General features: G+C 49.8%; 1 protein-coding gene across 3 annotated transcripts; it reads right to left on the bottom strand.

The window, feature by feature from the left end:
• Positions 1-1,402: 1,402 nt before the first annotated feature.
• Positions 1,403-18,112, bottom strand: LRRC74B (leucine rich repeat containing 74B). Of its 3 annotated transcripts, XM_072599720.1 has the most exons (11): positions 17,487-18,112; positions 16,861-17,159; positions 16,069-16,240; positions 10,134-10,276; positions 9,356-9,488; positions 7,752-7,958; positions 7,479-7,588; positions 6,723-6,838; positions 5,710-5,788; positions 4,490-4,585; positions 1,403-3,418 (listed from the first exon to the last, which is right to left on the bottom strand). In XM_072599720.1, exons 2-11 carry the CDS (start codon positions 17,152-17,154, stop codon positions 3,323-3,325), a joined length of 1,446 nt encoding a protein of 481 aa, XP_072455821.1. In that variant the 5' UTR covers positions 17,155-17,159; positions 17,487-18,112; the 3' UTR covers positions 1,403-3,322. The 3 variants fall into 3 exon arrangements, 2 of the variants coding, with proteins under 2 accessions (XP_072455821.1, XP_072455822.1); XR_011965220.1 differs by lacking the exons at positions 5,710-5,788; positions 17,487-18,112 and having other exon boundaries at positions 16,861-17,479; XM_072599721.1 differs by lacking the exons at positions 4,490-4,585; positions 5,710-5,788; positions 17,487-18,112 and having other exon boundaries at positions 16,861-17,479.
• Positions 18,113-18,548: the final 436 nt, after the last annotated feature.

Here is an 18,548-nt window from a genome sequence, read left to right on the forward strand (position 1 = left end):
TGTCTCCCGGTGTGAGGTCGCGTTTGGTGCTTCCTGATCAGATCGATTGGTTATTGATCCCAAGGGCCAAGCAATCCGTCCCTGGGGAGGGCAGCGGGCCAAGAGGGGCGGGGGGCAGGGGGGAGGGGAGCCATGTGGTGTGAGGGGCTCCCACAACAGGCAGAAGATCTGGGTTCGAATTCCGTGGGCCTGAACCTGTTCCTCCTCTCCCTGAGCCTCAGAAAACCGGTCCAGCCTTGGAACCTCCTTGATGACGGTGTCTCCCCATTCTCGGCTTCCTGTGGAACGCCTGGTGTTCTTTAAGATCAGCCTCCTGGGAAGGGATCCTGGGCTTCCCCCCACAGGCCCTATGACAGCCCAAGAACCCCCATTCTAGTCTGACCTCTTCTTACAGATGGGTAAAGTGAGGCCCGAGGAGACCTCCCAGGCAGGGGCGCCTGGCAGCTCTAATGGGCACAGCCTTCCAGGTTGGCTTGTGGAACCTGGGCCGCCTGGACCCCTAGGGAGTGCCCCAAGCCCCTGGGCCATGGAGGGGTTTCCCCTGGATCACTGTCCTGGACCTGGACGCAGCACCATGGATAGAGCCCTGGAAGCCTTGGGTTCAAACCCTGCCTCAGACACTTACTAGCTCTGTGACCCTCAGCAAGTCACTTAACCTCTCTTTGCCTCAGTTTCTTCATCTGTAAAATGGGGAGTTGTGGTGAGATCAGAGGGTCACTTTGCAAACCTTAAATCTCTGTGAAGAGGCTGTTAATTAGTCCAGCCCTTTCATTATACACAGAAGGAAATAGGTCCAGACAGCAAAGAACCAGACCCCCAAGTCTGACCTGCTCCTTTTACAGAGGAGGGAACTGGTGGGGAGGAGGGGCTTGCCCAAAGTCACAGGGGCTGAGGAGGGCCAGCATTGGAACCCAAGACCTGAGACCAAATCCCCATATTCTTGGCCCTTGTCTCTCCAAGCCTCAGGGTGGAAGGGGCTAAGGGACAAAAGCAGTTTGGTATCAGAAAGAATGAATAGAACAGCAAGCCCTGAGAGGTCTTGGGCGGTCAAGAAGGCTGAGGGCCAGGCAGGGTGGGCTCTGAGTGCTGCCTCAGAGGAAAATGCCCTTTGTAGTCCCAGGGCTTGTCTCAGGGCCTGGAACACACTAGATGCTTAATTAACACTTGCTCGATTTTCCTGAAGATTTTCCCCAGCACAGACCTCAGCCAGAGAGTGACTGGTGGCTGTGGCTGTGTGAGGCTGAGGCCTTTTCACTAATGTGACATTTTGTACATCAGGAAACTGACGCCCAGGGAGGTGCCCACACTGCCGAGTCCCCTGGTCTCTTCAAGAGTGAGAAACCTTCATTCCTGGGAAATGTGTCTTATTCCCACCCAAAAGATGGACCAGGAGCAACAAGGGTAAGTTAGACAGGCAGGTTTAGTTTATGTGAAAGAAACATGCTGCTTTGACAGGTATTGAGCTCACCCTCCCCAGAAGTATTTAAGTAGAGGCTGGACAAGCACCACCAGGTCATTGCAAAGGGCTTCTGAGGATAGGTCAGACTAGGCACTTGAGAACTCCCATCCCTCTCTGAGGGTCTGTGGACCAGCTGGTAACTTAGAGGCTATTCAGTGCCCAGATCTTAGGGCTGGAGTTAGCCTGTACAGTATCAGCAGGCCTTGGACATGGGCTTAGGGAGCAGCCAGGTGGCACAATGGAAGAGTACTGGCCCTGGAGTCAGGAGGACCTGAATTCAAATCCAGCTTTAGACATTTGACACTAGTTGTGTGACCCTGGGTGAGTCACTTAACCCTGATCACCTTGTAAAAAACAAAAACAAAAAAGGCTTGGGCAGTCAGAGGGAGGGAAAGATGAATATGTAGACAAACTTCCAGGTCAGGTGGTTAGGAGTTCTAAGCAAAAGAACCCTTCCTGGTGATCTTGGCCACCCCCATTTTACAGGGGAGGAAAACTAAGGCCCAGAGATAGGAGGAGAGTGACTCGGTCCCAGTTACACAGAGCCAGGATTCAAACCAAGGTCATCTCAGACTCCAGAGCCTGTGTTCTCTTCATTGAATAGGACTCTTGCTAAATGTTGAGTCACTCCAAACAGCCCAACCATAATCTAGCAAGCGTTAAGTGACTACGGCATTCAGAACAATGTAGGTGCTGGGTTTGGATAAGCCACAGCTCTGGCCCCTTATGGAACTCATGTTCTGTGAAGGAGATGATTTGTGGAATTTCATGATAAAGGCATTCGAGGGTAAGGTGACAGACATCAGGGTGGCCCTTGGAGCTGGTGATTAAAGGGAGTGAGTTCAGTCCAGATATACAGGGTGGGCTCAGGAGACAGGGATGGCTTCAGCCTAGCTGGAGGTCCTTGGGATCCCAGGGGGGAGGGGTCAGGGGGCATTGGCAGCAGTGAGGGCAAATAGGGATGAGGGGATGGCAGCAGATGAGTGGCTGAGGGGGAGGAACCCACCAGAGCACAGCCCCCTTTCTACTTCCCCCCAGTCCCTTATCCTATGGAGACCTGCAGGCTGATAGAGAGGCTGGTCCTCACCTGCCTGACTGAACCCATACCCCTCCCCTGCACTTCTGCCTGGGTTCTCAGAAGTGGAAGCCCCCTGGTCTTTGGGTGGGATGACAGGGGCTCAGCTAGGTGGGTGGCCTCTGGGAAATGACTTTCTCAAAGTCTTGTTCACCACCCAGGGTTGGTGAGGGGTCGTAGGGGGTCAGATCTCTCAGTAGCATCCTGGACTCTGTCCTAGACCTAACTGCCCACGCTGTCTCTAGGCTGGCAATGGTGGAAGCCAGGATGAGCATGGTCTGGGGAGTGGAAAGGAAGAAGAAGTGTCACCTTGTGAGAACTCAGGCAGTCAACGCAGCAGACACTGACTTAGTGGAAGTCACCATTAAGGCTTAGTCAGAAAGGTACCAAAGGGAATGGAGGCTTTTGCCTGTGGAGGGTTAGAGACAAAGGGAACAAGGAGCCTGGAGAGTCACAGCTGACAGAACTTGGGGTGGGGGGTGTGGAGTTGTGGGGGTCAGGTTGTGGCTGGCTGGAGAGCGCCAATTCCCAGCCAGGAGAGCTGCCACTGGACAGAAGGACCACCAGGGCAGGCTGGATGGCTACTTGTCTAAAGTCCTTGCACAGAGACCCTGATTCAGATGGGAGCTCCGGAGGGGACCGTGGAGGCTCTGTCCAGCTCTGGGATGCCATGATTCCAGGACACGGATGTGGAGGCTGCCGGGATGCCAATGCCAAACCGTCTAGGAAGGCAGAGTCATGTCCTGGGTAGCAGATGAGGTTAGCCGCAGTGATCCAAGGCAGCCAGTCTAGGTTGTGGGGCTGCCACCCCTAATGCAGAGCCTTGGGAAGTTCTCTTTCATAGAACAAGCCAGGTCATCAAAGTCTTTGTTTAGGTGGATGTCCTGGAGGGGAGAAGAGCTCAGTAGTTAGTGTATGGCCTGGAGGGTGGCAGGCAGTGCCCGCTGAGCTCCAAGCTTCAGAGGCTGGGCCCCCCTCCCGTTCAATGTACCCATCAGAGGCATGGCTAAGCTCTACCCTTTGTGGAGTCGACTTCTGGCCAGGGAAGCTTTCCTCCTAAGTCACAGCTTATTCTTGAACAGGAAGTCTTTCCCAACCTCTCTTATTTCTGGTGTCTTCCCTCAATTAATTATTTCCTATTTTTCCTGTCTGTGGCTTATGCTGTCTAGAGCTGGGGCAGCTAGGGGGTCCTGGAGTCAGGAAAAATCATCTTCAGGGGTTCAAATCCAGCCTCAGACACTGCCAAGCCACGTTGACTGTGGGCAAGTCGCTTCACTGTCTGCCTCAGTTTCCTTATCTGTAAAATGGGCTAGAGAAGGAAAGGGCAAACAAGTCCAGTATCTTTGTGAAGAAAATCCCAAGTGGGGTTATGGAGTGTGAGACACACCTGGAAAACACCTATGAGTTCAGCCTGTCTATACGGCTCGTATGTAGTCAGGTCCTCCATTAGACCATGAATTCCTTTTGTCTCTTTTTGTAACTTCAGCGCTAAGCGTAGTGCCTGGCACATAGTAGGCGCTGAATGAATATATTTGTTAGATAAAGGAAAGAAGGAAGGAAGAAATGAGTGACTCCCGGAGGAGAGGTGGCCCCATCTCTGCCATGCATGGGAGGGGAGGGGGACGATCCAGGTACTAAGGGGAGGGGCTGGTCCCATGGCTCTAAGGAAGGTCCCTTCCAGGCCGGACTTTCAGTGATTCTGGCCCCATTCCTTCACTTTATGCATAGAGACGGGGGTGGGGACCAGATGCTCCCTCACCACGCCCATTCTCTTCCTTCCGGAGCCCCCCAGTGAGCTGGGTGCCCTGCTTCCGACTCTGACCGTCGCTGTCTCCTGGAACCAAGCGAGGTCCGCCCGCAGGGCACCGCACACAGTAGGCGCTTTTAACGCAGCCTTTTGATTGAATGAGCGGCCTTGGTCACGGACTGGTTGGTGCCCGTCTCCTCCTACGTACCGAGAAGTCCAAAACCTCCAGCCCCGAGTCTGGGTTCATCTGGACCGCCCTGAGGAGGCCGAGGCAGCCCTCGCTCCTCATGGGGTTCCTGCCCATCTGCGGAGGGATAGAGAAGGGGGGCAATCGGTAAGGGTCGGGGCAGCCCCGGGCACGTCACCAGGGACTGGGAGGTCGGCTCCTAAGCCCCCTCGAATGCTCTATGGGACCGCAGGCAGACTACTTAGTAACCTGTGTGAGCCCCAGCGCCTCTACCACCGCTTCGAGCTAATCCACCTCACTGATTATTAGGGGGCTGGACTCTGCCTCTCCACAGTCAGAGAGGGGAGGGACTTTGGGGGTCACCCAGGGCAGCTCCCGCAAGGCTGAGGATCCCCACCTCCACGCCCCCGACAATGAGCCTCTTCTCCATATGCCCTCGAGGACCTCCCGACAATGGGGCTCTCACTACCTCTCCTGGCAGCTCACTCCGACTTTGGATGGTTTTTAGGGTTAAAAAGATGGGATTAACCCCGGCCCCTCATGCTGCATACACACCTCCTCCCCTCCCCCCTACTCCTCCTAACTCTGTTCTTTGAGGAGGACAAAGGAAGCTGATCCCTCCTCCATCACCTTTCTAATAATTAAAGATAGCCTCTAGGTGGTTCGGTGGATAGAGGGCTGGGCCTGAGTTCAAATCCAGCCTGAAACACTTCACTATGTAACTCTAGGCGAATCACTCTACTGTTTGTCTCGGTTTACTCATCTGTAAAATGGAGAAAATAACAGTCCCTCCCTCCCAGGGTTGTTGAGGATCACATGAGATAATTATAAAATGTTTAGCGTAGTACAGGTAGGTACCTACTAAGCGCCATATCAGTGCTATCCATTAATATTATTTATCCCCATTTCTATGGTGCTTTAAGGTTTAAAAGCGCTTTACACGTGTTATCTTATTTGATCCTCTAAACAACGCTGAGGAAGGTGCTATTACAATTCTCACTTTACAAACAAAAAAACTGAGGAGGATGAAGGTCAAGTGACTTGCTCAGAGTCGCAGCGTTGTGTCAGGCAGGATTTGAACTCAGGGCTTGATTCCAAGGCCAGTGTTCTGTGCACTGCATCCCCTTCTGTCCACTTCCTGATTGTCTCCTAGAAAGTTCAAGGCCAGAAAGGCACTGATCTTCTCTCCAGCCTGGCCCTTTCCTCAGAGGTCATCCCTCATAGACAGGAGCACCACTCACCGAGAGGATCCTCAGAGTTCGGTTTTCCCTCAGTCCACTGGAGAAGCGGAGGGCCCCGGGCAGTGAGATTCGGTTGTTACTTAAGAGAGAAGACGTTCATTGCTGATGGCTTAAAAACAGCTCCTCAGGAGTCTGTCTCTGTCCTCTTATCAGGGTCACAGGGTCACAGAGTGAGGTTGAGAGGCTGGTGGGCAGGGTGTAAAGGGGCCAGGGAGTGCACACACATCACTGCCTCCTTTTACAGATGGGCAAACTGAGGCCCAGAGAGGCAGAGGATGGTTCACAGTCACACAGGTGGCAGAGATAGGGGTGGGAGGCCCCGCATCACAAACGATGACATATTCACAGAATGTCATTCCATTTCACCCAGGTCCCTTTCATTCCAGTACTGCTGGCTTTGTGCCCCAATGAGGGGCAAGAAGTCACTCTTATGTACAAAAGTATGCAGAAAGGCAGCAGATTGTAAGCTCTATGAGCAGAGACAATGCTATGTAGTCGATATAAATAGATATGCCACATAAATGTCAAGGTATTTCTGCCTTTACATCCCTAGTGCTAAGCTCACCCAGTGACAGGCACATAGTAGGCACTTCATGAATGTTGGGTGAAGCCTTCTTCCCCCCACGGCTTGTGCCTTCCCTCTGACATTACCTTAATGCTAACAGCCCAAATTTACACAGAACTTTAAAGTTTGTGCTGCATCCTACTGGGAGGGATATGCTATTATGATCCCCATTTTACAGCTGAGGAAAATGAGGCAAACAGAAATGAAGTGACTTGCCCATGGTCACATGACTAGTAAGTGTCTGAGGTTGGATTTGAACTCAGATCATCCAAATTCCAGGTTTAGTGCTCTATGCACCCCGCTATCATGGCGATTCCTCATCTTCTATCTAATTCCATTTATTCTGTCCTGTCTGTGCGGTGATTTGCATGTTGTCTCCAGGCGATACAAGGAAAAAGTCAGCCCCTGCTGTGGAAGAGGGAGAAGGGGTGGGGGCTGGGGTGCTCACCTGATGTTGAGCTCCTCAAGCACACTGTTGACTTTCAGAGCCTCCCCCATGGCCGCAGCTCCTTGGTCACCAAAGCCATTGTAGGAGAGATCCAGCACTTTGAGGTAGATGTTGACCTGTGCAATTAGACAGGACAGAGTGGACAGTGATGATGCTGAAGAGGAGGGAGAGAAGCAAGGAGGAAGGAGGAGGGGGGAGATGGAGGAAAAAGGAGAGGAAGAAGAGGGAAAGGAGGGGGAAGATGGGGATATGGCACATTCATTAAGGCTTCATCTTTCACTAAGCTCTGGGAAGGGAGAAAGAGCAGCTAGAGGTGAAAGTCACGGGAAGCTTTGCCTCCTCATCTCTGGCTTCCCGAGGCAGCACAGGGGCCAGGTACAGATCCTACTTTAAGGGTTCCTGAGCTGGGATATGGGGCAGAAACTGCTGAATACACACATCCCAGAGCCTGCAGAGCCAAGAATGCCCAGCTGGGCCCACGACACAGATGGCCATCTAGGCTCTGCATGGATTCCCTTAGTGAGGGGCAACCTGATCCCAGCCCAAACCCAAAGCCCACAGCTCTGGGAGCCTAAATGCAGCTCTGGGAGCCTTCTGCCCTCTCTACTGTCCAGGACCTGGACTTGAAGTCTAGCTGTTGGTGTTATGAGTCACTGACATCCCTGTCATCTTGGAGGACCACCCCCCCCAGCCAAGATGTATTTCTCTGTCCCCAGGCCTGACTGAGGCCCAGGGCAGGTGGCAGGGTGGCCGTACCCCAACGCTGCGGGTGAAGATCACAGCTCCTGTGCCTCGGAGGTGGTTCCAGCTGAGATTCAGCTCCTTTATGCCAACATTTTCTGCCAGGGCTGGTCCTAGTTTCTCCCCTTAAGGAGAAACAAAGTCTCAATGTTGGTCCCATGGGGTCTTTGATTCCCTTCTGCCAAGGGAGGGGGGTGGGTAGCTCAAGGTAAATGGGGGAGAAGGGCTGTCTGCTGTACTGAAAAGCCCCAAGGCCTACCCTAGCCCCTGGAATTGGCCCTGTCCTACCAGCTTCCTCATCCAGAAGGTTGTGGCTCAAGTCCAGCAGCTCCACCTTGGTGTTGACCATTAGGGCATCAGCAATGTCGTTGGCAGCTTGTGTGCCTAGGTCACTCCCGGAAATCCAAAGCCGCCGCACAGAGGTGTTCTCCTTAAGGGCAGCACACAGGGCCTTGGCACCTTTGGCCCCCAGTTTGTTATCAGACAGATCAAGATCTGATGTGAAAGACCCAGGGGTTGGACATCAGAAGTTGTGGACAGAGCCAGGAAGACCTGGGTTCAAGTCTTGGCTTTAATGTATGTGTGTGTATGTGTGTGTTACCTTGGAAAGATCACCTAACTGCTCTGTATCTCAGTTCCCTTGTCTATAAGAGGGGTTTAGTTCTCCTAACCCTCATATAATCTCAGATGATAAAGCTTAATGTGATAACACCTGGCCATCTCTTTACAAAGTGTGAACACCTTCTCTGAGGGATTTGCAATGAGCAACCCCAATAACTGAAGGAAGATGGTCATGCTTCCAGATGATCTTAAAAGATAGTTTGAGAAATAGAGACACACATTCTAGACACAAATATGTAGCTAAGACCAGAAGCAGCTTCAAGGTGTAGAACCTCTGGAAGAAACGAAGAGAGCTGGCCCCCAGTGGTAAGAGAGAGCTAGCCCTGGAAACAGAATCAAGATTTAAGGAGTGGGGTCTTTGGAAGAAAAGAAGAGAGCTGGTCATGGATTCAAGAGAGCTAGCCCTAAAAGTTGTGTCAAGCTGTGGAGATGAGTAGACCCTGGGGGCCTATTTGAGCAGCCCTGCAGAGATGTACCTTGGGGTAGAGCTTGGTGAAGACTCCATAAGGACAGAAAGGATGTTGAGGCCCTGCAGTACTGCAGTTACAAGTGGCCTTGGCCACATGTCTTTGCTACGTACGTGCCTTTTCTAACATTTTACTCTACCCTTTTGCCCCTTTTCCTCATGGATGATGTGTGTCCACCTGGGGCTCAGCAGGAAGAAGGGAAATGCTGAGGCAGCAGAGGGAAGTGTTGTACAGTGTAGAGAACCTTGGTTCTGGAGAGGCAAATCTCACCCCTTTACTACTCTGGACCTTAGTTCTTCTGTAAAAGTATATGGCTAGTCTTGATCACCTCTGGTCTTCCTCGATGTATGAGCCCAGGACCCTAATTCATTTAACCTCCTGGGCCTTAGTTTCCTCATTTGTGAAAGGGACTCCATGACCTCTGAGGTCCCTTCCAGGTCTTAGATCTATGGTCCCCTAAGGTTGGCAGAGAACAAGTAGAGAGAATGCCCTTGGACAGTGGAGGAGGACGGCCCCTCCTCAGCTTGGACTGGGCATGTGCAGGACTAGGTCAGAACTGGGAGAGCTACTGATGACATTATAAGGAAGGGCAACAGAAACTGAGTCAGAGTATCTGGGTCCCAGCCTGAGTGGCATCTGCGGACGGCCACCCAGCTGAGGGGGGAGAGCAGGGCTCTAGGCCTAGCTCAGCCATGCATCCCCTTGGGTGAGCCTCCTCTTTCCCATCTGTAAAATAGTTATGAAGATCCCTGTGCTCCCCCAGGCTTGTCGGCTTACCAGCCCTATGGAGGCTGGAGCACCCACCTACGATGAAGCAGTTCTCTTTCAGCATTCCGGCAATCGCCGCAGCCCCTTCCTCATTCAGCCAGTTGTCACGAAGATTCAGTTTCAGAATGGAGGTGTTGGACATCAAGGATAAGGCCAGGGCCCGGGCCCCCTGCAACACAACACATGCCTGCCAGGGGGGACAGCAGAGGAGGCAGAGAGATGGAGGGTGGGAGACCCTCCTTCAAGTTCTGACACAGGCACTTGCTGGCTATGTGACTTTGGACAAGTCACTTCTCAAGCCCTTGCTTGGGGAGACCCGGAGACCTGCTTGTTAGAACAGATAGAATTTTAGGGGTCACCTAGCCCTACCTCCTCATTTTATAGACAGGAAAACTGAGGCCCAGAGAAGGGAATGGGAGAATCATCTTGTCCTCCTTTCTCAGAGGAGGCAGCTGAGGCCCAGACACGGAAGGATTTGCTGAAGTTCACACAGCTAGCAAATAATGAAACCGGGACCAGAACCCAGAGCATGCAATTTCCTCACCTGGGCCTGGGTGTGACAGTGAATTAATAAGAGAACCAGGCCTGGAGCTGGTGTCTTCTCTGGCCAAGCCCAGGGCTCCATCTGTCCGCTGTGCCACAGTCTCCTTGTGGTGCTCAGAGCTAAGGGGGAAGCTGAGGCTGGTCACAGAGCTGACAGCCAGAGCCAGGCATTGTGCTATGTGCCAGGAACACAGAGCCAGAAATGGAGGAGTTCCCCTTCTCTGGGAACTTATACTTTGCAGGACCCAGAGGGCAGCGAATGTATCTCTACCTGAGGTCCAAGGCCACGGTGCATCAGCATGAGCTCAGGGTCATGCATGTGGTGAAGGAAGTAGGAGATGGGTACCACTCCATAGGCCTCACAGGCTGCCAGGTACTGGGACCTGCCAGTGAGGTCATACAACCCACGGGGCTCTGTGGGAGAGAGAGAATGCAGTCAGAGAGAATGAAAAGAGCTCTTCTCATTACTGTGGTCCCCCTTTAAAAAAAACACGAGAATTCTCTCTCTGACCTATCCTCCATTCAAGTCCAGGGACATTTATTAAGAACCTACTGTGTGCAAAGCCTTGGACCTGGCTCTAGGGCCACAAAAAAGCACCTCCCTCCAGAGTCCTTGTCCTTGGGGACCACACATTCTAGGAAGCTATGGAGGGCTGTGGAGCAGGGGAGTGACCTTGGGAAGAAGGAGGAGAGTATTGAAAGAGTCCAGGCAAAAGTGATGAGTGTGAGTGATTAAGAAAACCACTATTTTAGAAGGCCACCATTCAGCAACCCAACACTCCAGCCCAATAACCATTTTTCACAGTTGATGATGGTGGGTCTTGCTGCTCCACACTTTCCCACCTCTGAGTCTTTGCCTTACTATGCTCTGCATGCCCTTCCTATGTCTCCTTCCGTCTTTTGAAGTCCTCTCCAGGCTTTAAGTCCTTACTCCCCTGCATCCTCCTCTAGCAAAGCCTCCTTGATCCTCACTTGGTACAATCTTCTGGAAAGACTTGGCTTCATACTTGCTCTGAGGACCACAGTGTCATAGACTCAGAGCTGGACATTAACTAGTTCCATCATTATCTATTACAAAGGAGGAGACAGGCCCAGTGGGGGCAGGGACTTAGCCTAAGGTCACACCCCAAAATGGTAGATCTGGAATTCTAGCTCAGGCCCCTAACTCTAAATCCAGCCCCCTTCCCACTACTCCCACTTCAGCACTTTGTCTTAAAAACCCTTGGATGACACCTACACGTTGGTTAATATGACAAAAAAGGAAAATGACAAATGTTGGCAGAGATATGGGAAAATTGGAACACTAATGCATTGTTGGTGGAATTGTGAATTGATTCAACCATTCTGGAGGGCAATTTGGAACTATGCACAAAGGGCTATAAAACTGCATACCCTTTGGTCCAGCAATACCACTACTAGGTCTGTATCCCAAAGAGATAAAAAATAAAAAGTAAAAGGACATACACACACATGCATACATACATATATACATACATATGTAGATATTTATAGCAACTCTTTTTGTATCGGCAAAGAATGAGAAACTGAGAGGATGCCCATCAACTGGGGAATGGCTGAAGAAGTTGTGGTATATAATTGTGATGGAATACTACTGTGCTATTAGAAATGATAAGCAGGTGGATTTTGGGAAAATCTGGAAAGATTTACATGAACTGATGCAGAGTGAGGTGAGCAGAACCAGGAGAACATTGTACAGTGGAATGGCAACATGGTTCAGCTGTCAACTGTGAATGACTTAGCTCTTGTTAGCAATACAAGATCTGAGATAATTCCAAAGGACTTAAGATGAAAAATGCTGTCCGCCTCCAGAGAAAGAACTGATAAAGATTGAGGGCAGAGCAAAGCATATTTATTAATTTGGGGTCTGTTTTCTTTCACAACATGACTAATATGCCAATATGTTTTGTATGACTACACATGTATAACATATAAAATTGTTTGTCTTCTCAATGAGAGGTGAGGGGAGAAATGAATGGAGGGAGAAAATTTGGAACTCAAAATTTAAAAATGTTAAAATTTTATGTGTGATTGGGCAAAAATAAAATATTAAGTAAATTTAAAACTTTAAAAAAATAAAGACTCTGGGAGGTAACCAGGGCCAGCATCATTCCTCTCCTTTTACAGAGAAGCTGTAGGGCTTGCCTGTGGGAGAGTGCCTATGTGTGTGGTGTCATATCCCCACCAACCCTTCCACCCCTGCATGGTTGTATCTGGAGAAGCATCCGGAGAAGCCAGCCAGGATAGGGAGAGAAACATCATAACTCCAAGTATCTTTCTCTCCAAGCTACACTCCTGACCCCGGTCAAGTCACAGAAACACCTTCCCCCTGGAGGGTCACTCTACTCCCGAAGCCCCTTCCTCTCATTGGCTGGTTCTTTTCAAACCTTGGAAGCCATGTCTTCATTACTCCCCAAACTGGATTCCTGACTCTCTGGACATGCTCTATCTTATTTCTTTGGGGATACCAAACTACAAAAAACAGACTCTGCCTTGAGGAGCTTACCGTTGTCTGATGGAGAAGACAGTGTGTAAATAATTAGTTACACACAAGGTACCTACAGATGAAAGGTAACCCTTGAGGGGGAGACTATGGCAGCCAAGGTGGGTGGGAGCACCGGGAAAGGCCTCTTGCAGAAGGTGGATTTGATCTAAGTCCTGTAGGAAGCCAGGAGGCAGAGTTGAGGAGGGAAAGTGTTCCAGGGTTGGGGCATAATGAGTTCAAAAGCACAGAGTCATGAGATGAAGTATTTTGTTTAAGAAGTGCCAAAGAGGCCAATGCTACTGGATTAAAGAGTATATGAAGGGGGGTAAGACTGGAAAGGCAGGAGCCGGTCAGATCATGGAGAATTTTAAAAGCCAAACAGTTTGCTCTTGGAGGCAAAAGGGAGCCACTGGAGTTTACTGAGTGTGTGTGTGGGGAACCTGAGCTCTAGCAAAGTCAGTAGTAGCTAAATAAAGGATGGACTATAGTGGGGAGAGAGGAGGCAGGAAGACCCCCCCTCCCCAGGTTTCTGCAAGAGTCCAGGTGTGAAGCGATGAGGCTCTGCACCAGGACGCAGGTAGTGTCAGAGGAAAGAAAGGGGTGTATTGGAGAGATACTGCAAAGGTGATATCAACCAGAGACGTTGCAAAGGTGAAATGGACAAGCGATGCTGCAGAGGTGAAATCAACAAGCCTTGGGCCCCGGTTTGGTGAAGGTTAAGAGAGAGTGAGGAGTCCAGGGAGGATTCCTAGGTTGTGGACCTGGGGAGATGGAGAGGATGGTGGAGACTTTTTGACAATAAGAGGAAGAGGAGAGGATTTGAGGGGAATAATGGGTTTTAATTTTACACATTTGAATTTTCCATGCTTGTTGGAATGCCCACTTCAAAATCTCCAATAGCCAGAACTGAGAATAGTAGGAAACGGCGAGATCCCCACCAAATCCCCTCTAAAAAAGATCTAGAGAGTGCATCAAATCAAACTTTATGGAGAAATCTAAGGGAAAAAAAAGCATGGTGAGTCATTTTTCCAGCCCTGGTTGACATAAAGGTAGAGAGGTCTGTGGACATGGTCTGGTCAGAACTCCCTGAGACAATGAGAAGCATTAAAACAGTCAAAACTTCATGATGGGTATGTATTTCTTGCTTTCTTGATATGTGGGGGAGGAGTATAAGGAGAGAGAGAATTTGGAACTACTATTAAACATAAAATTTTAGAGAAAAAAGTCAAAAGACTCAAAAAATAGAAGAAAATGTAAGGCACTTCATAGCAAAAACAACTGACCTAGAAAACAAATAGAAGAAAAATAATTTCAGAAACACTGGACTGAAAGCCATGATCAAAAAATGAGCTTCCACATTATATTTCAAGAAATCTTTAAAAAAAGTTACCCACATCTCTTAGAACCAAAGGGCAAAGTAGAAATTGAAAAATCCACCAGTTACCTTTTGAAACTCCAAAATGAAAATTCCCAGAAATATTATAGTCAAACTCCAGAGCTTCCGGCCAAAGGAAAAATACTGCAGTCAGCCAGAAAGAAAGAATTGAAGTAATGAGGATCCAGTCAGGATCACACAAGATTTAGCAGTGATCACCAAAAAGAAGCAGAGAGCTTGGAATACAACACTCAAGAAGACAAATGACATGGGTTTACAGTCAACTTATGCCAATTTACCCAGAAAAACTGAATACAATCCTACTTGGGGGGCTGAATAGATTTTTAAGGAAATAAGAAGACTTTCAAGCATTTCTGATTTTTGAGGCTGACCAGAGCTGCACAGAAACTTTGAAGTGCAAACACAGGAATTAAGAGAAACATAAAAATGTATGCACAGAAGAACGATGACAAATGATTAAACTGGTATAAACCACTTTTGTTGGGGAGGGAATACTTGTGTCCCTTACAGCCCTAACATCATCAAGGATCATAGAGGGAGTGGGATTAGACAAAGCCTGGGAATGGTTCTGTGATATTTTGACGATCTTTAGAAAAGAACAGAAAGGGAGGGGAAGAGGATTACACTGAGGTGGGGGGAGGGAAAAGAAGGTCAGGAAACATCACCTTACATAATGGAGGTGTACTCAAGTATAAGTCTATACAAAGAGGAAGGCAGGGGATGACTGACACTTCAACCCCCTCTCATCTGAACAGGTCAAAGGAAAGAAGAATCCACACACTTGTACATACAGTTGGGCTCAGAAATACATTTCCCTCAACAGGGAAATGGGAAGCTAGGTTGTGCAGTGAATAGAGAGCTGGGGCTGGAGTTAGGAAGACCTGAGTTCAAATCCAGCTTTAGACATTTACTAGTTGTGGGACCCTAGGCAAGTCACTTGACTCTCTTTGCCTCAGTTTCCTCATCTTAAAATGAGCTGAAGAAGGAAATGGCAAACCACTCCACTTTCTTTGTAAGAAAACCCCAAATTGGATCATGGAGAGTCAGACATGACTGAAAAACAACAGCAGGGAAATAGCAGGAAAAGAAGAGAAGGGGAAATTAGAGGGAAAGATTATGGGAGAGTACTTGTAAGCAAAATAAAGCAAGGATAGACAAAAGTATTTACAGCTCTTTTTGAGGTGGCAAAGAATAGGAATCTGAAGGGGGTGCCAATCAGGGAATGCTGAACAAGTTGTGGTCTCTGAATATAATGGAATATTATCATGGAGTATGAAATGATGAAGGGGATGGTTTCTGAGAAACCTGAGAAGACTTGTGTGATGCAGAGGGAAGGGAGAAGAACATGGTAATCTTGTAAAGTCAAACAACTTAGAATGAAGAATCCAGAGGATTAATGATGAAACATGCTACCTACCTCCTAACTGAAAGGTGAAAGATTTAGAGTACAGAATGATTATATAGTTTACGTTTATAATCATTCTCTACTCTGAATAATGTATATTCATACATACATTATATATTATAAGATGCTATATAAAATTATGTTATGTTACAATATATCAAAGTATATTATGATGTATTATTATATGTTATATTGGGTTGTATTATTTATATACAATTACATATAATATGTTATATATTAAATATATGAGGTATATATTATACATCTATATTCCTTCTGGATGGAACCAATGTAGAAATCTGTTTTGCTTGAGTGTACATGTTTGTAACAAGGATTTTGTTTCTCTTTGATTCCTTTTTTTGGGGGAAGAAGAGTGAGAGGGAGAGAAGGTAGATTTTTGCTGGCTGAAAATAATAAAATTTAATTTAAAAAACTGTCCAATAGGAAGTTGGTGACTGGAGCTCAGGAGAAAGACTAGGGTAGATATAGAAATATGGGAATCATTTTCACAGAGACAATAATTGGACCCATGGGAGCTGATGAGATCAGGGAGGGAGACAGTAGAGGGGCAAGATCCCAGGACAGTTGCTCGATCATAGTAAGGAGGAATAAACTCTGGGTTTGGGGTCGCTGAAGATTGAGTTTAAACTCAGGTATGGAATTTACCTCCTGTGCAATCATGAGAAAGTCCCTTCCCTTCCTGGGGTCTCAGTTTCCTCATCTGTACAATGAGGGGATGACCTCTGCAGACCCCTCCAGCTCTGTTTCTGTGACCCTATGTTTCCCATCCTCACTGTCTCCTCTAGGCCAAGAGCAGCCTCCTAACTAGCTGCTCCAAATTGGTCAGTGTGGGAGTGATGAGGCCTGGCCTTAAGCAGGGTGGGGGTGTTTTGGGAGGTTACCTCCCCTTTCTAGGTCGGAGTCAGAGTATCCCTCACTGTCCGTCTCATAAGCCCCCTCAGGGCGACCTCCCAGCTCATTGGGGTCCTCCTCCTCCTCTTCCTCGGTTTGCAGCAGGGAACACTTCAGAGGGAAGTTGGTGCTGAGGCCCCTGGAGGGGGTCTTGGGCACGCTCTGGAAAGGCAAGAAAACAAGGTATTTTGGGCTGAGGCGGCCCCAGAGCAGCCGTCCCCAATCTAGACAGGGAAACCCTGGGGACAGGTGTCTGGGGAGGCTTGGTGAGGCCGGGGCTTCTGAGGGGCTGGAGTCTGCCACTGCCTGCTTGGGAGCCCCTTGGCTTTTTGGGGCTCCGCCATCCCGTCTGTAAAATGAACGATCACTGATCTAGATCAGGGAAGTTCCTTTCTCATCACAGTCCCGTTTTACAGATGGGGAAAATGAAGGTTCCACTGTAGTTGGCGGCTTTCTGGGACTCAGTTTCCCCATCTGTAAAATGAAAGGGTTGCTTTCTGTAGCCCCCATCCAGCCCTAGACCATTTGTTTTCTGTCCCCGGGGCCCCACCTCCCCCCTCAGTGGAGTCAGTGAACCCGGGTTCTAGTCTTGGAAACACCCACTCGTTGCCTATCTGACTTTACCCACGTTCCTTCTCCTCTCTGGGCCTCAGTGGCCTTCTCTGTCCAAGGAGGGGGTTGGACTCGGAGGCCTTTAAAGCCCCTCTCCCCAAGACTGGGGCAAAGAGTGCTCGGCTTAGGAGGGTCCCTGCCCCGCCTGGACTCAGTTTCCCCAGTCGTACATTCTCGTGGACGTTTAGCAGCACTTCCAGCCCAGTCTTTTCCCCGCTCTGAGTCCTCGGCTCCTGCTCTCTCTTCTCCTCCTCCTCTTTCTCCTCTCCACGCGCAATTTCAGAGGGCAGCCTGGAGGCGGTGACCGGGTCCCACGGCCCCGGACACTGGTCCACCCTGGCTCCCAAGGGGTCTCCCCACGGGCCCGGGTTCCGCTCGACTAAGGCCCCCAGAGGGCGGATTCCGTGACTGAGGCCGCTCATCGTCCGGAGCTGCTGGGCAGACGGCTGGAGCCGGGGCTGCATAGAGGCTGGAGACGGGAAGGCGGCCTACTAGGACCAACCCGGGAGGCGACCGAGCTGATGGGCGTCCCCCGTGACCAATAGGAGTCCTCGCGTCCTCCGTTGCCATGGAAACCGCCAACTGCAGGCCGTGTGGGCTGGGGCTGGGGAGCCGTGTTGGAGGATGCTCCCACGCCCAGCGGGGAGTGGGGTGGTGGACTGGGGTGGTGGGGTGGGGTGGGATCACCGGGAGCTCGCTACCCATCAAGGCGAATATGCCTAGGAATAGCTGCGGGGCTGGGGAGTTCCCTCCCTCGGGAGGCAGTCCATTCCCCGTAGGGAGGGCTCTGACATACCATCCTAAATCAGACGCTTTGCCAGTCCCCGCCCTCTCCTCGTTCTGTCCTCTGGGGCCAGCAGAACAAGCTACTCGCTCTACCTTCTCTTGTCCCTGTGTGTCCGCCGTTAGAATGTGAGCTCCCCGAGCCACATGTAGACCTCGAGGTCCTCCAGTGGCACTTGAGAGCTACATGTGACCTCGAGGCTGCAGATTCCCCACCCTGTGAGAAGCTGCAACAATCATTCCATTTTGTACAGCTCAGAGCCCTGACATAATGTGCTCGGTCTGCGTCTGTAAATCCAGAGAGTCCTTGGCGTAACGCTCCAGACGCAGGTGTTCACCTGCCAGTGGCAGCCTAGAAAATGGCATTGGCCCTGCGCTGTCTGGTCCTGCCTGGTCCCCAGCGCTCTTGGGGCATCATGAGCCAAGAAGCTCCCAGCAGGCTGCTTGTAAATAAATAAAAATGTTCTTGTCGCGGCACCTGGTTTTAAACCTAAGGTGACATTCTATTTCTTTGACATCACACAGCTACCATGCATCTCATTCAGGATTAGAACCCACTTCTCTTGACTCCGGATCCAGCTATCTTTCTACTACATAGCACACTGCAGAGATCAGAAGCCCACCTCTCAGGCAATGAAGAGGGTGTCTTTGTCAGGATGGGCTGGACTGGATGGACTCTGACGTCTGTTGCAGCTGATTTTTGATGTCAGAAAGACCTCTTGTGTAACACTTAGCTGTGGGGATATTGTCATCACCTTAGTAGATAATAAGCATCTGTGGGATTTTTTTCACCTTTCTATCCCCAGTACCCACAGAGCATGGGGTCTTGCATCTAGCTGGCCCTTAATACTGAGCCAGCCATTATAACTTATATGTAATATCTTAGCAGATGTAGGAGGGGGCGAGTTAGTGGGTGGTAGAGGAGAAAAGTCACAGAGAATGAGGATTGAGAAGAGGCCATTGGATTTGGCAACAAAAAGGTCATTGGTGGCTTTGGAGAGAGGTGGTTGTTGTTTAGTCATTTCAGTCACTTCTGACTCTCTTTGACCCCATTTGGGGTTTTCTTGGCAGAGGT

This window comes from Notamacropus eugenii, chromosome 4 (genome assembly GCF_028372415.1).
Source record: "Notamacropus eugenii isolate mMacEug1 chromosome 4, mMacEug1.pri_v2, whole genome shotgun sequence".
In the NCBI taxonomy this organism is placed as follows: domain Eukaryota; kingdom Metazoa; phylum Chordata; class Mammalia; order Diprotodontia; family Macropodidae; genus Notamacropus; species Notamacropus eugenii.

Bases quoted from the DNA above. Each gene is read 5' to 3' on its own strand.
- LRRC74B (XM_072599720.1), bottom strand. From the start codon at position 17,154: ATGCAGCCCCGGCTCCAGCCGTCTGCCCAGCAGCTCCGGACGATGAGC. The intron at 9,489-10,133 runs GTAGAGATACAT...GTTGTGTTGCAG, and splicing joins ACCGTGGCCTTGGACCTCAG to GGGGCCCGGGCCCTGGCCTT. The intron at 7,959-9,355 runs GTGGGTGCTCCA...CTTTCACATCAG, and splicing joins AGAGAACTGCTTCATCGTAG to ATCTTGATCTGTCTGATAAC.